The 13,333-nt window shown below is 44.8% G+C and overlaps 1 protein-coding gene across 8 annotated transcripts in view; it reads right to left on the bottom strand.

Moving 5' to 3' along the window:
* The window catches only part of dlg1b (discs large MAGUK scaffold protein 1b), a gene marked incomplete at its 5' end in the record, with an annotated part of 66,237 nt that overhangs the window by 38,866 nt on the left and 14,038 nt on the right, over positions 1-13,333 (bottom strand). The window contains one exon of one of the 8 annotated variants that reach the window (XM_079220800.1): positions 3,616-3,717. The exons of the other annotated variants lie outside the window; for them this stretch is intronic. Within the exon in view, the coding sequence (XP_079076926.1) occupies positions 3,616-3,717 (102 nt within the window). Of the gene's footprint in view, positions 1-3,615; positions 3,718-13,333 lie in introns of those variants that run through there. 8 annotated transcript variants of the gene reach the window in all.

Genomic DNA, 13,333 nt, shown 5'->3' with positions numbered 1-13,333 from the left:
TTAGAGATGAATTATGATGTTTAACTTCCTAAAACTAAGAACGACAATAATATAATATATTTGTAATACGTATCATCTGAATCGTGTTTTCATGAAGAATAAAACTCAAAGTATTTTTGATGGTTTACAGACTTCATTAGTTCATAATAATAATCTGGATCGTCGTGACCAGCTGATCAAACATCAAAGAGAGTCTGATATGGATCATGATCAATAACTAGTGTCAGACCTCCAGATCAATGAGATCATTTGAGGATGGAGTTTAAAGGTTTTACAACTCAAGAAAGAATATTTGTTTACATACAAGAAAAATTAGGAAAATGTGATTATTTCTTCATTCAATGTATTTTTTCCCCCTCACAAAATAATCAAAAAGAACCAATAAGAGTATTGATAGAACCGATCAGCGCTTTAGTATCAATAACCAGAGGAAGAGATCCGTATTCAAGACGAACAATTAATCATTTCACATATGAAATATATTGTTCACACAGACATTAAGAAGCAAACCCGCAGGTTGGGAAAAAAAAAAAAAAAAAAAAAAAAAAAATATATATATATATATATATATATATATATATATATATATATATATATATATATATATATATATATATATATATATTACTAAATATGATTTGCTCCTCTGACATCGTCTGTCCGCTTCCTGGTGTTCGCCTGCAGAGCACATGTAGGCCACACGAACACGCTAGCCCCGCCTCCGCCGTTTAGCCAATCAGAGCCTCCGGTTCTGGTCGGGTCACCGGAGCGGCCTATCGGCTCGCTGACCACCCTGTTTCCTCTCCATGATGCGTTCACTGACCTTCAGTGATTCTCTGCTCTGTTTCACAGCTCATCTCTGATTTGCTGAAGGAAACGTCTGCAGCATTGTTGTTGTTGTTGTTTTAAAATAAACTATTCAACACCTTTGTGATGTTTTGGGAAGAACATTTTAAGTAGGAAGTATAGGATAAGAGATGAAGATGCATTATGGGAAGTGTAGGATAAAAGATAAAGATGCATTATGGGAAGTGTAGCAAAAAAAGATAAAGATGCAATATGGGAAGTGTAGGATAAGAGATGGAGATGCAATATGGGAAGTGTAGGATAAGAGATGGAGATGCAATATGGGAAGTGTAGGATAAGAGATGGAGATGCAATATGGGAAGTGTAGGATAAGAGATGGAGATGCAATATGGGAAGTGTAGGATAAGAGATGGAGATGCAATATGGGAAGTGTAGGATAAGAGATGGAGATGCAATATGGGAAGTGTAGGATAAGAGATGGAGATGCAATATGGGAAGTGTAGGATAAGAAATGGAGATGCAATATGGGAAGTGTAGGATAAGAAATGGAGATGCAATATGGGAAGTGTAGGATAAGAAATGGAGATGCAATATGGGAAGTGTAGGATAAGAAATGGAGATGCAATATGGGAAGTGTAGGATAAGAAATGGAGATGCAATATGGGAAGTGTAGGATAAGAGATGGAGATGCAATATGGGAAGTGTAGGATAAGAGATGGAGATGCAATATGAGAAGTGTAGGATAAGAGATGGAGATGCAATATGGGAAGTGTAGGATAAGCGATGGAGATGCATTATGGGAAGTGTAGGATAAGAGATAAAGATGCATTATGGGAAGTGTAGGATAAGAGATGAAGATGCATTATGGGAAGTGTAGGATAAGAGATGAAGATGCATTATGGGAAGTGTAGGATAAGAGATGAAGATGCATTATGGGAAGTGTAGGATAAGAGATAAAGATGCATTATGGGAAGTGTAGGATAAGAGATGAAGATGCATTATGGGAAGTGTAGGATAAGAGATGAAGATGCATTATGGGAAGTGTAGGATAAGAGATGAAGATGCATTATGGGAAGTGTAGGATAAGAGATGAAGATGCATTATGGGAAGTGTAGGATAAGAGATAAAGATGCATTATGGGAAGTGTAGGATAAGAGATAAAGATGCATTATGGGAAGTGTAGGATAAGAGATAAAGATGCATTATGGGAAGTGTAGGATAAGAGATGAAGATGCATTATGGGAAGTGTAGGATAAGAGATGAAGATGCATTGTGTGAAGTGTAGGATAAGAGATGAAGATGCATTATGGGAAGTGTAGCATAAGATACAGATGCATTATGGGAAGTGTAGGACAAGAGAAGGCGCTTCTGAGGAGTTTCAACCCAAACAAGACCGGAGACTAAAAGTTTGCTGCTTCTAATTTAAAATGAGTTTATGAAAACGACTATTTGAATAAATGGATTATTCGAGTGAAGATATGCTGGTTTTCATCGATTCTTAGTCCGTTAGCTTCTTTTAACTTTCTCTTTCTAGAAGTGAACGCAGCAGCACACCACGAGGACACGCTCACCCACGTGAAACAGAGGACACGCTCACCCACGTGAAACAGAGGACACGCTCACCCACGTGAAACAGAGGACACGCTCACCCACGTGAAACAGAGGACACGCCCACCCACGTGAAACAGAGGACACGCCCACCCACACGAAACACAGGAAATGCCCACCCACACGAAACACAGGACACGCCCACCCACACGAAACACAGGACACGCCCACCCACACGAAACACAGGACACGCACCCCACGTGAAACCTCATACGCCCACCCACAAGAAACAGAGGACACGCCCACCCACACGAAACACAGGACACGCCCCCCACGAGAAACTTCATATGCCCACCCACAAGAAACAGAGGACACGCCCACTCACAAGAAACAGAGGACACGCCCACCCACAAGAAACACAGGACACGCCCACCCACAAGAAACACAGGACACGCCCACCCACAAGAAACACAGGACACGCCCACCCACAAGAAACACAGGACACGCACCCCACGTGAAACCTCACACGCCCACCCACAAGAAACAGAGGACACGCCCACCCACAAGAAACAGAGGACACGCCCACCCACGTGAAACCTCATACGCCCACCCACAAGAAACAGAGGACACGCCCACCCACACGAAACAGAGGACACGCCCACCCACACGAAACAGAGGACACACCCACCCACACGAAACACAGGACACGCCCACCCACACGAAACAGAGGACACGCCCACCCACACGAAACACAGGACACGCACCCCACGTGAAACCTCACACGCCCACCCACACGAAACAGAGGACACGCCCACCCACACGAAACACAGGACACGCCCACCCACACGAAACACAGGACACGCCCACCCACACGAAACACAGGACACGCCCACCCACACGAAACACAGGACACGCACCCCACGTGAAACCTCACACGCCCACCCACAAGAAACAGAGGACACACCCCCCAACAAGAAACAGAGGACACACCCCACAAGAAACCTCACCCACACGAAACCGAGGACACACCCCCCCAACAAGAAACTGAGGACACACCCCACGTGAAACCTCACCCCTATGAAACAGAGGATACGCCCACCCACGTGAAACCTCACACACGTGAAACCGAGGACACACCAACCCAAGTGAAACTTCACCCCCGTGAAACCTCACACGTGAAACCTCAACCCACGTGAAACAGAGGACACGCCCCCCCCCACGTGAAACCTAAGACACGCTCCCTGCCTCCGCTCCACCCACCTTGCAGCCGAACATGAGGGAGATGGTGCTGTTGGTGCAGGCCACCTTGCAGTGGCACAGCATGGGCGAGAAGCACGCCAGCTTCTTGGAGCCGGGGGACATCTCGGGGCCGTTGGCCGACAGCCGGCTCCTCCGGGAGGGCTGCCGGCTCCTCCCGGCTCCCCCAGCACCTTCTCCTCCTCCTCCTCCTCCACAACCTCCACAACCTCCTCCTGCTGCTCCACTGCTGCTGCTGCTCCCTGCTCTCACCATCCGCCGTCATTCCTCGCGTCGCTCCATCGCGGCGGGGAGGAAACGACTCGCACAGCTCTTCCTTCATTCAGGGAGAACCTCCCCCCTCCACTGACCCCTCCTCCTCCTCTTTTTCCTCTTCTTGTAGAATATATTCCTCTCCCTCTTGACCTCCTCTCAGGCGCTCGCCTCGACTCCCTCTCCCTTGTTCTCTGGTTTTCCTCCTCCTCCCTCTACGCTGACAGAGTGATGATGATGAAGATGGTGATGAGGGTGTCGTACGTTTAGTGTGTGTGTGTTAAGCTTTCCTCTGTGGGGGTGTGATTGGTCTCCGGGGAGAGGGGGGTAGGTGCGAGAGAGGTTGGTCACATGACTCATCGGAAACGAGACAGAGTGTATTCTCAGGGAAGGTAGAGTGATGCAGGACAGAGTCAGTGAAGAAAAAGAAAGAAGAGAGAGAGAGAAGAGAAAGAAGAGCCGAAAAGGAGAGGGGAAGATGAGAGAGAGGAAGAGGATGAAGAGTCCAGATGTTCCAGAAGCAGAAACATTGCATTTTATTTTCCTTAATAATTAATTCAATGGGAGATTAATAAAAAGCTCAACACTTATAATATTATAAAACAATAGATTCCTAAAACAAAAACAGGAAAAGGTTTTTCAATGACTTTCATTGGTGAAGAAATGAAAGCGCATTCTTCATGTGTTAAAGCTGCATTATCTCTCCTGACCACCAGGGGGCGACTCCTGATTGTATAGAAGTCTATGCTTCATGTGTTAAAGCTGCATTCTCTCTCCTGACCACCAGGGGGCGACTCCTCTGGTTGTATAGAAGTCTATGCTTCATGTGTTAAAGACACACACGAGAAGTGAGGAGGCTGTGCGTCCATATATATATATATATATATATATAAATAAATAAATAAATAAATAAATGGAGAGGGATTCATCCAATAAAGTGAATTACACTTTGCACCAATTATCTTAAATCTGGGTTTGCTGCTGTTTGAGCTCTCCATTACCAAAGATGAGTCACACACACACACACTGACAGTGATAGCTGCTGACAGGTTCAGATGTGATGGCCTCTCCTTCTATATTTACCCTGCTGTGTGTGTGGGTGTTTGCGTGTGTGTGTGTGTGTGTGCGCGCGTGCGTTTGCGTGTGTGTTTGTGCTGACCTCTGGTCCTCCTGGTTGTGGTCAGGTGACAGTGTGAGACATCACCAAGGTGGCACCCCCTGTGGGCTATCTACTGCTCAATCATTGATTTAATATGATAAATTATATGACTACTTCTCATGACACATACATTTAGTTTATTCTTTTTGCAAATACCATACACTTGTCAACCACTAATATATTATATAGTTCATATTGTACTCATGAGCAGCAGGAACACCACCACTCATGAGCTTTAGGGGCAGCAGGAACACCACCACTCATGAGCACTAGGGGGCAGTATCAGCCGGCGGGCACAAAGCTGTGGACAGACCCAGGAGTGTGATCAGAAGATAAGGGGTAATCAATAAAAGACGATCACACTCAGATCATTGATGAGCTGCTCAAGAAAGATTACTGAGTCCGTTTAAAAAGACGTGAATGATATTAAATACACCTCGATCGCTTCATCAAACAAAAAATACGGGGATTAGGTTTGAACTTTCAGCTTTATTTATTTTTTCAAAATAAGAAACGTGTCCCAAAAACCCTTTCTCCAAAAGATGGACTTGTAATTCATGCAAAACAAATCATTTCCATATCGTTGCTCATTTCTCCATTAAAAACAGATGCCGAAAATAAAACAATGCAGAACTCTCTCTCTCTCTCTCACACACACACACACACACACACACACACACACACACACACACACACACACACACACACACACACACACACACACACACACACAATTATCATCTATTTACTATTACTTTGGTTAGATTATTTATTTATTTACATACAAAATAAAATAATAATAAAGTTAATAAAATATATTATTTTCATGGTCGTTCTTGGTGAACTTCTGCACCCCCTATCCCACTGCTTTGTTTTATTGTGATTTTCCGATTCTTCAGGTCCTAATCTTTCCAAAAAGGTGCCTTATTAGTGTGTGGGCTGTTGTTAAGGCCCTGAACCATACAGTTTGAAAAACCAGGGGACCGCTCAAGGAGGCCTTTTTGGGGAATCTGGCTCATATCATGCTGGATGTTCATAGCTATGATCAAAATATGGTACAAAAGTGATTTTTTTTAAATATAAATCTGCACAAAAAAAAATAGTATTAGAACTTATTTGGGTTCATACGACTACTTGAACACGGGGAACAAGAGGTACAGAAGGGTTTCAGCCCCCATTTTTGGGGCTCAGAAGGTGTAATATCTATTTTATATTCATGTGAAAACATCTGGATTTATTCTAGTTTATCACCAACACTACATTTTACTAGATTACATGTGAACGCACCATGAGAACGTCATCATTTACCTTGAGCCAGTACTCATTTTCACTGAGCGGACCATGAACACATCATCATGAACCTCTGTTCACGTCCAAATGTTCTTCGGATTATTTTGGAATCGGTGTCTGTGAAGTGATTGATGTTCATCATCATCATCTATGTTTGTTGTTCTACAGTCACAGAGATCTTCTCTGGTAAAACTTTCAGTTCCTCAACAATTCTTATAAAAGGAAACATTCTCTCAGTGAAGGTGTGTAGGTGTGTATGTGATTGTTGGTTTCAGGATCAGAGAACGACAGCTTTCCTGTGTTCCAGTCCAGATCCACTCGGATCCTCTGTGGCTTCTTCTGGACGTTGGGCTCAATGAATGTACATGATGATGGGGAGAAAGCTGCATAATCATCTTCAAAGAACTCTAATGTCCATAATCCAGACTCTGCTAACACACCCAGATCCCAGTCTGTACTGTCTCCTACCTGGATGTCCCAGCTGTGAGTCCCAGAGTTAAATCCTTCAGAGCCCAGAACAGACCAGTCGTAATCAACCATCCTCTCTGGATTATCAGGAAGCTTCTGTCTCTGTCCTCGTCTCACACTGGTCAGATCTTCAGACATGAGGTATGGATGAGCAGTGTTTTGGTCCAGAACCACAGGAGTGCAGGAGACCAGGTCCTTCATCTTGCTCCAGATGTTGAAGGTCAGGTTGCCCAGGTGTTTGGCCTCGTCGATCAGAGCTCCTGAGAGCAGCTGTGGATCCTCCAGCAGGGGGCGCTGCTGGACTCGTTCCAATGCAGCCTTGTAGTTGTTGAGGAATGAGGCGTCTTCAGCTCTCAGGTCATCCTCTGTGGCTCTGACTGTCTGAAAGAGCTGCTATCTCTCTGCTCAGAGCCGCCATCTTTCCTTCATCATCTGACTCTTCTGCTCCTCTTCCTCCCTCAGTGCAGCCGTCCTGGCCTCCTCTTCCTCCTGTAGAAACTGGTGAAACTTCTCGAACTGATCCTGAATCTTCCTCTCTGTGCGTCGGGCCTGGACCTTTATGTGTTCTTCTGTTTGATCAAACTTCCCTTGAACTTCTATAAAGACATTTAACTTCTTCTTTAAGGGGTCCAGAGCTTCCTGAAGCTCCTTCTTGAGTTGTGGAGCCGCTTCATCGATGGGTCTGAATCTGTGCTCTAGTCCGGAAGCCATTGAGTCTCTGAGGGAAGCTGTAAACTCGGCCATTCCCTGTTCCCTGAACGCTTCCCTTTGAGTCTTTGTTCTTGTGAGTCTTCTGTTCAGTCTGTGGATTCAGCAGCTGGTTAAAGTGGAAGTCTCCCAGTGCTGTCCTCTTTTAGAGCTGCTTTTGGTCTGAAGGTGAATCTTAAAGTCCGTCTCTCTCAGTGTGTGCGTGTGTGCGTGTGTGTGTGTGTGTGTGTTTCCTGGTCTGTCTCAGGTGAGTCAGCTGGTGGGCGGAGCTTCCTCCTCAGTTTAGAGACTTATGAATAGTTTATTTTTAGAAGCTGGTTATGACTTCTGTCTTTGTCTCCAGTTCCTTGTTCATCCACACAAATAAATAAATCATGAAAACTCTGATCACCTGTTTTTCTTCAAACTACAGGTAACTGAAAGTATCTACAGGTTGGAACCATTTGCGGCAGTAAAACCACCATATTGTGTCCATTACTCCCATGTCAGCTCTGGGCCAAAAGAAACTCTGCAATGATTGTGACACACAGCAATACGTTCACTATTTAAGGGCGAGACGAATAAACACAACGTATTACAAATATAAAGTGATCAATTATTAAAGTTATAAATACCCTAATGTTGGGACTTCACAGAGAGAGGCCTACATGTAAAAAATAAAACCGTAAACTGGTTCAAACTGCGCCTTCCCCCCACCGGGCGTTAAAATCTCCCCTCAGTGTGAGATTTGGTTCAAACCACAACGCTGACGCCTCATTGGACAAGAGCCACGGGAGTCCCTGTGACACGGCCATGACGTCACCAGGACTATAAACATTAGTGCCCACCTTCACGCTGACTTGCGTTAGTGAAAGGAGGTCACAACAATCTACTTGGATCCTGAAGGAGGAAGGGCCAACTTGACCAGTGCTCCCCCGACTTTAACCTGCAGAAGGAAGATCACAGAATTCCCTGATTCTTCCAAGTCCTAGCTTCCATATACGGAGGATCCGCCGCTTAGAAAGGGAGCGTAACCCGCCAAACAAATGTGAAGACACTTTGCGGAACAAGTCCCAAGACACTCGGACGAACAAGTCCCAAGACACTCGGACGAACAAGTCCCAAGACACTCGGACGAAAAAGTCTGAACAAACTCGGCCGAACAAATGCGAAGACACTCGGACCAACCAGTATGAGGAAACTCACGCAATTAATAGGCTTGCATCTGTTCAGATATCATAGTGTGAATCATGTATGGGGGAGTGAGTACTGTAGTGAGTCCTGTATAGGAAATGATCCAAATAAATAATCATGAAAACTCTGACTAAGTTTTTACCAGCCGAGTGTTTTTAAAGAGTTTATCAAGCTGAAGAAGTACAATATGTACCTCTGAGATGGAGATGTAAAAATATAATAAATTATGACTATATAATCGTAATAATGTCATCTGATCTGCGGCCGTATGTCTTGAACACTCAGGTGAAGAGAGGAGCAGAGCTGTCAACTGATCACCAGCTGGTGGCGAGTTGGATCAGATTGGGGAGCCGGCTGGAAAGACCTGGTAAGTGAGGGTGAACTGGGAACGTCTTAGGGGTGGGGAAAAAAAAAAATCGATTCAGCATAGTATCGCGATACTTTGCGTGGCGAAATTGTACCGAGACACGGAAGCCAAGTATCGTTTTTTTATTATATAAATTCTAAACTTGTGGGTCCAAAATCAATTGCTTTTTCAGTCCACTAGATGGTGCTGTGTTATTTTCTGGTGAGGTCAGCAGAGGTCAGCGTGACCGGTAGGAAGGAAACAAAAATGGCGACACTGGAGAAAGAATTTAGAAATGCGCCGTACGTCGCGACTTCCTGTCTACCCCAAGCGAAGGAGTTCAAGTATCTTGGGGTCTTGTTCACGAGTGAGAGTAAGATGGAGCGGGAAATCGACAGACGGATCAGTGCGGCTACAGCAGTAAAACAGGCGCTGCACCGAGCCGTCTAGGTGAAGACCATTTACTGGTCGGTCTATGTTCCAACCCTCACCTATGGTCACGAACTCTGGGTAAGGAGATGAGTTTCCTCTGTAGGGCTCAGTCTTAGAGATAGGGTAAGGAGATGAGTTTCCTCTGTAGGGCTCAGTCTTAGAGATAGGATAAGGAACTCGGACATCAGGAGGGAACTTGGAGTTGAGGCGCTGCTCCTTCGTGTTGAAAGGAGTCAGCTGAGGTGGTTCGGAACCGGGGAAGACCCAGGGCACACTGGAGGGATTATATCTCCGAGCTGGACTGGGAACACTTTGGGGTCCCCCAGAATGAGCTGGAAAAGGTTGCAGGTGAGAGGGAAGTCTGGGTCGGCCTGCTGGGCCTGCTGCCACCGAGACCAGACCCCGGATAAGCGACTGATAATGGAGGGATGGATGGATAAATATATCAAATTCAACAAACGACAAATAAAAGTATAAAAATTTGAAAGAAATGAACTAACAATAAAATCAAAACTAATTATAAATAGACATAAAATGACGTTTAATGACGTCTGATCAAACCAACAACAACACTGCTGCTGTGTTTTTCTACGTCTTAGAGAGAAAAGATGTGGATGTGGATATGTGTGTGTGTGTGTGTGTGTGTGTGTGTGTGTGTGTGTGTGTGTGTGTGTGTGTGTGCGCGCGCGTCTCTTTTCTGTGGTTAGTGTTTCCAAAAACGTTTTCCCTGCCGCGCCCTATTGCTACTAAAAAAAGTCCCCAGTCGGACCACCGCCACAGTAACCAGTAAATGAACTAGCTCCTCATAAACATGAAGCAGTGATGAAGATGATGAAGACCCCACACTATTCTGCTCAGCGGCTCTCAGACAAACTACACACTGCATTGTTGTTTTATTCTTATTGTGCCGACAAGATAGCAGTTAGCAAGCTACGTGTTGGCCAGCTAATTTTAGCTACGTGTTGGCCAGCTAATGTTAGCCATGTGTTAAGAAGCTGAAGTTAGCTATGTGTTAGCAAGCTACATGATGGCAAGCTATTGTTAGCTATGTGTTGGCAAGCTAAATGTTGGCAAGCTAATAATGTTAGCTACGTGTTGGCAAGCTATTGTTAGCTACATATTGGCAAGCTAATAATGTTAGCTACGTGTTTGCAAACTACGTGTTGGCAAGCTATTGTTAGCTAAGAAAAACACAAAATGTTTGCTCTACAGGAGTAACGGGTCGTTATTGATCACTGATCAGTTCTGCCCCCTTCTCAGTCAATTGTTAACCATCAGAGTAAATAAAGTTGCCAGTAGAACATGTGATCATGTGGCCAGTAGAACATGTGATCAGGAAATCATGGACGTTTCTCTATCTATGTCTCTGATCATGTGACTTTGTAAACAACCAATCAGTATTTAGACGAACAGGAGGAGAGCTAGAAATGTTAGCAGCACCGCTAATGGAGAACCAATAGGAGGAGAGCTAGTAATGTTAGCAGCACAGCTAACGGAGAACCAACAGGAAGAGAGCTAGTAACGTTAGCAGCACGGCTAACGGAGAACCAACAGGAGGACAGCTAGCAACGTTAGCAGCACGGCTAATGGAGAACCAACGAAGGTTCACTTCAGTTACATGATGATGCGTTCAGGCTCTGCTCAGTGAAAATGAGTACTGGCTGAAGGTAAATTATAACGTTCTCATGATGCGTTCAGGCTCTGCTATAAAAAGGGTCCTGATGTGCATGATCAGAGCTGCTGGTGCCTGAGCAGGAACGTGACGACCAGCAGCGACTTTATTTAGACTGTTTGGTCGCCCTGAGCCACTTAAAGAGGAGCTGAAAATAGTCCCAACACTGAGGCGCTGGCCTACACACACACCAGTCTAGAGTGAGTCAGTGAGTGAGGTGAACAACTCATGATCAAAAAAGTCTTTTCTCAAATACAAAAATCAAACGTGCCGGAGACGAAAACGATCAGTCGAGAAACAGAAAAATAACAAAACTAATATGAACACGTTGACGGTTTCCTGACCTAATAAAAAAAAAAAAAACACACGGAATGTCCGTTGTGTGTTTGTTGCGTCACACAAATAGAGGATAATCGGCTTGATCAGCCGCAGTCAGTAATCAATACAGAGGGCTTCGTTTAGACTGTAAAGCAGGGGTGCCCCATATGTCGATCGTAGTGCGGGTAGATCGCATCCCATTATAACATTTTTTTGGACTAATAGTCAACAATCGAGTGTTAAGTATTACAACTACACATAAAATAAGGATTTTCTACAACACGTGGTGTTTGCTGTCAAATCTAAAAGCCAATCAGCTCTCTGATGTGGCGACAGTCAGGGGTTTCCCATCATGCACTGCGCCACGCAGTCGGTGGAGAGCTACTGTGGCGCCTGGCTCTGAAATCGGGGGCTGCCTTGCTCTCGTGAGATTATCATGTGTGCATGACGTCAGATCAAGTCGGGATCAAGTCAGACTAAAATCCAACCGGCATGCATTGCGCGCCGATCGCCGGCGATTAATTCTGCGCAGAACTGGCTCATCTCAAACAAGCCTATTATTGTCAATTACCACGTATGGTGCGCCCCCAATGATTGGCAGCATGAATGGATTTATTGCCAAGTACAGGGAGGACGGTGTTTTCCTTAATTACCACTGCATAATACACCAACAAGCATTATGCGCTACAATGCTAAACGTGAAAGAGATCATGGATGTGGCAACGAAGATCGCCTGTTCTGTTTGAGCGAGAGCTCTTCAAAGACGGCTGTTCCGTGCGCATCTGGAGAAGGCCGACTGTATAATAATATTATAAAAATATTAAGTCCAAACACCGTACCACAGTCTGCTGGCTACCAGCAGCTACTGTCCGGACTATGCAACCCCATATTAGGGGTGGGGGAAAAAATCGATTCAGCATAGTATCGCGATAGTTTGCGTGGCGATATTGTATCAATATACGGAAGCCAAGTATGGATCTTTTTTTTATGTAATCAATTACGGGAAGCGTCGGAGAAAGAAATGAGAAATGTGCCGTCCGCGTGTAAATCCAATTTCTGGACTTCCTGTCACTCGTAACGGCGCTGCTGCACAGCTGCTGCATGGCGCACAGGACAAAGTCCGCGACACGGCGCTGGTCAAAGACGTTAACTCAAGCATAAATCAAACTGGCTGCTGGAACTCTCGTAGCGCTGGAGGCGGCCGTGTTAACTAGTGACTTCCGGCCAAAAGTCGCCAGTTAACACGGCCGCCTGTTAATACGTAACACCGTCATCCTGGAGAAGTAATATTATGAACCCAGACACGACGGAGTTTGATGCTCCGACGTCTTTGGGATTTCCACAACAAGCATAAAGCAGAAATAGTAGTTATTTTCAAGGTAGACGGCAGAAATGGAAATTCTTTGCACGGAGATAAACCACAGAGATAAGCCCCGCCCCCTCTCTGGAGCGTCCAGCTCGAATGACTCGACTATGCAGACTGTAACACAAGCAGTTCAGTTTGTCAGGTGCAACATTTATGAAAGTGTTGGTCAGTTTGTCTGCTTGACAATCACATTTTGCTGCAATAAAAACTATTGAAGTGAAATGAACAGACTGAACACTTTATCATCTTAGATACAATATGTTGACAAAGTTTTCCTTTGGGGACAATTTACGGTGAAAAAAAGGGAATAAAATCAATACTCAATATATCGTAGTATCGTGATAGTATCGAATCGTGGGACTTCTGGTGATGCCCACTGTGATCGGTGTTAGCTTAACACCGATCACACCAGACTCCATTCAGAAACCCAGCGTTTTAAAAGTGGTTCGCTCGTCATCTTGGAAGAAAACTAACAAAACATGAAATCTGACATTCTACTAATGGGCATCATTATGAAGTCCTTTCTGCATCATTATT

This window comes from Taurulus bubalis (assembly GCF_910589615.1).
Source record: "Taurulus bubalis genome assembly, chromosome: 1".
NCBI classification, from domain to species: domain Eukaryota; kingdom Metazoa; phylum Chordata; class Actinopteri; order Perciformes; family Cottidae; genus Taurulus; species Taurulus bubalis.
Note: the sequence above shows the minus strand (reverse complement) of the source record. Positions and strands in the feature narration are given on the sequence as shown.